This window comes from Limulus polyphemus, unplaced genomic scaffold (assembly GCF_000517525.1).
Source record: "Limulus polyphemus unplaced genomic scaffold, Limulus_polyphemus-2.1.2 Scaffold5115, whole genome shotgun sequence".
NCBI lineage: Eukaryota > Metazoa > Arthropoda > Merostomata > Xiphosura > Limulidae > Limulus > Limulus polyphemus.
In genome coordinates this window covers 61,393-64,493 of record NW_013670725.1, presented here as the reverse complement: position 1 = coordinate 64,493, position 3,101 = coordinate 61,393, and the positions used below count along the sequence as shown (strand labels likewise).

Below are 3,101 nucleotides of genomic sequence, written 5' to 3'. Positions count from 1 at the left end.
GTTATCCAGAATTCACTATTTTATAAAAATATAGTTGGTTATGGTGAGTTTTGATATCCAGAATACACTATTTTATAACAATATAGTTGGTTATGGTGAGTTTTGATATCCAAAGTACACTATTTTATAACAATATAGTTGGTTATGGTGAGTTTTGATATCCAGAATACACTATTTTATAACATTTGTTAATGTTGAAAATGTATTTCACAGTTTTATTGTATTTAGGTAATTCTTCCACCAGAATACCCCCTACATTCACCACCACTCTATCAATTCAGGTAAGTAAAATATTTAAGGATTTGTAGTTTCGAAGCACCTCCATTTAACATAAATTAGAATACAGATATTAGAATTCTTTCAAGTTTAGGAGAATATATACAATTTACTGGGCATCCAAGAAATTGGTGTTTAGTGGGTTTTAAACTAGTTTTTTTTATGTATAAAAATATTGAAAAGATTTTAGGAAATTATATCGAATTAAATGAGTTATATATATATGTCACTCAGGGAACTATATTTCTGATAATATTGAGCTTGAAGCTGCTGTATAGTTGGTTATGATGTAAATTTTGATATCCCAAATACACTTTGTTTTATAGCATTGTTTGCTATAGTATGTATCGTAATTTCCAATCTATGATTTTTTTAATATTTTGCTTTCAAACTCAAGCAGCCATTGTAACAGTTTATACAAAGGAGAAATTTCATGAGGTGGTCAAGAATATATATATTTTATTTCTGATTAAATTGTGGGGAGTAAAAAAATTCAGTTTTATTCCTTATCAAAATGTTTCCCAGCATTAATTTTATCTTTAATTGAGGGTGTTATGTTTGTTGAATGATCCTCTGTATACAAGGTGTCTTGTCAGGTGACTAGTCACAGTGAGTGAGATTCAGTTCCTTCCAATAATTAATTTCCACTCACATGTAGCTTTCTCAGTTCAGTGCTTCACTCTGTATGCATAATTTTTCACTCGATACTAGCCTTGAGACTCCCACTTAACCTCAAGTGATCATCAACAATATCACATTTTTTTTCTTCTTCTAGTGGAGTATGGGAATCCTTGCCACTCGCCAGTTTCTGTCAGCTTGGATGGTGAACTATGGAATCTGCCTCCCGAGTGTGACCAATTCCATTCAGTAGAGAATAGGGTGGTGGGGTTCTGTTCATGTAATATGGTTCACCACTCTGGCTTGCTTTCCCCTATCCTACTGCTGCCCATATTTTGGGTTCCCAAGTGATCTGGTGTTGGATTGGCACAAGACCAACTAAAATAAGTCCTCCCTCAGTTGCAGTTCAGATGTTAAATTCTCACTCTGTCTCACTAGACTTGAGGTGAAGATGGTAAGGACCTTCCTCCTATTGCGACCTGGAAGCTGAATTCCTGGTGCAGCCTGGTTTTTGTACTGGAGTTGACCCACCATGTACAGTCTGATGCCTCCTAGCCACACTACACATATAGCACTTCTGTAAGCCTTACTCAGGTTCTGGACTGTGCTTGTATATTCTGCTCATTCTTGTGAAACTACCCTTCCATTCTTTTCTAGGTGAAGAGTGTACCCTGGTACAGATGAGGTGTGGTTTCCCATGGGTGTGATCTTGTACTATACCATGGTAGGGTGTTGCACTCCATGGGTCCCCTGTGAATGCTTCTCGAAGGTGCTCATCAAAGTAAAACTTTGCACTGGTCTCTCCAACACTGAAAATGTATTTTCGATAGATACCTCTTTTCATACTTTCCACCCTTCCTTCCCACTTCAGGTGCATCTTACTTTCTTGCCTAATCTTGAAGTGATGATAGAACAATCAGTATAGAGGGAGCCAGCTGTTCTAGAAAGCAGTGTGGCACTCCTATTGGTTGAGGGTTGTCTCATGATCATTTGCATGCAATAGTGCAGCAATACCATGTGGAAACATGTGAGATTAGGGCTAGTGGTGAGCAACAAAAGCTTGAATATAGAGAGAAGCACTGAATTGGTAAAGTCATTTGTGAACAAAGGTAAGTATTTATTGAAATTACATTTTCAGTGTTGGAAAATGTTAACTTTAAAAGTGTTCACTTGTTGGGTTATTAGTATGTGAGATGATTAAGAAGTATGAAACACATATGAATGTTAAATCATGTGAGTTAACAATTTATGACTATTCTCACTGAAAGTATACTAAAAAAGTATTAATAAGCAATAGAATGTCTTGTTGTGAATGTTGAACAATTATTTCTCATTATGTTTTAAGTTTTGATTATCAGAGATGCTGATGTAAGAAAACTGTCTAATATCATCTGGCATCATTCTTTCCCTCCCCCTAGTATTGAAAAAACTAAAATAATGTTTTACAATTTTATTTTATTTTTTATTTTCTATTCTAATGTCATCCTTCCAGTGCCCCATGGATGAAAGGATATCAGAAAGTGGAACTCTCGACTGCACTGGAAGATATATATTTGTGAGTCGTTATTTTTTCCACTATGCAGTTGTTTTAAAAACGGCATTCAAGCTGATTTTCTTGCATCATGTAAATGTTATTAAAATCATTCTACTCATCAGTGGATTAATTTGTAGATATGTACATAGAACTTAGAATAACAAAAACTATTGTAGAAGAATATGATTAAATTATGTGCTCATGAGATTCAGTAAATTTAACCAAGTTTTCTCATATCTACACAAATACATAATCTACAACTAAGTACATTTATTTTATATCTTATTGAAATATACCTGACTAATATTTTATTTAGAACATAATAACTCAAGAAATGTAATGATTTTATGAAATTACAGATTCCATCACATCGGTTTTCTTTTTTTACATGATAAAGAACATAAGAATTTCTGTGTAAATGATCATAAATTTAAGAACAAAAATAGAAAATTCCAGCATTTCAGGTACTACAAAACATTATATTACAGAGTTAAAACAGCACTCACATCACTAAGAGTTTTGACGTTTTCAACATATATTATTAGCCACAGTATAAAGCATTCATTTAAAAAGTGTACATAAGCACTAATCATGACTAAAATTACTGCCTTGATTGATATTATTTTTTATTGCACTGGACATTTAATAACTCAAAATAACTCAAAATAACTCA

At 33.3% G+C, this 3,101-nt stretch overlaps 1 protein-coding gene across 1 annotated transcript in view; it reads left to right on the top strand.

The window, feature by feature from the left end:
* LOC106472143 (protein IMPACT-like) overlaps positions 1-3,101 on the top strand; it is a 35,408-nt gene that overhangs the window by 6,270 nt on the left and 26,037 nt on the right. Inside the window, exons 4-5 of the mRNA XM_013932773.2 lie at positions 229-281; positions 2,387-2,449. Coding sequence (XP_013788227.1) covers positions 229-281; positions 2,387-2,449 — 116 coding nt within the window. The remainder of the gene's footprint in view (positions 1-228; positions 282-2,386; positions 2,450-3,101) is intronic.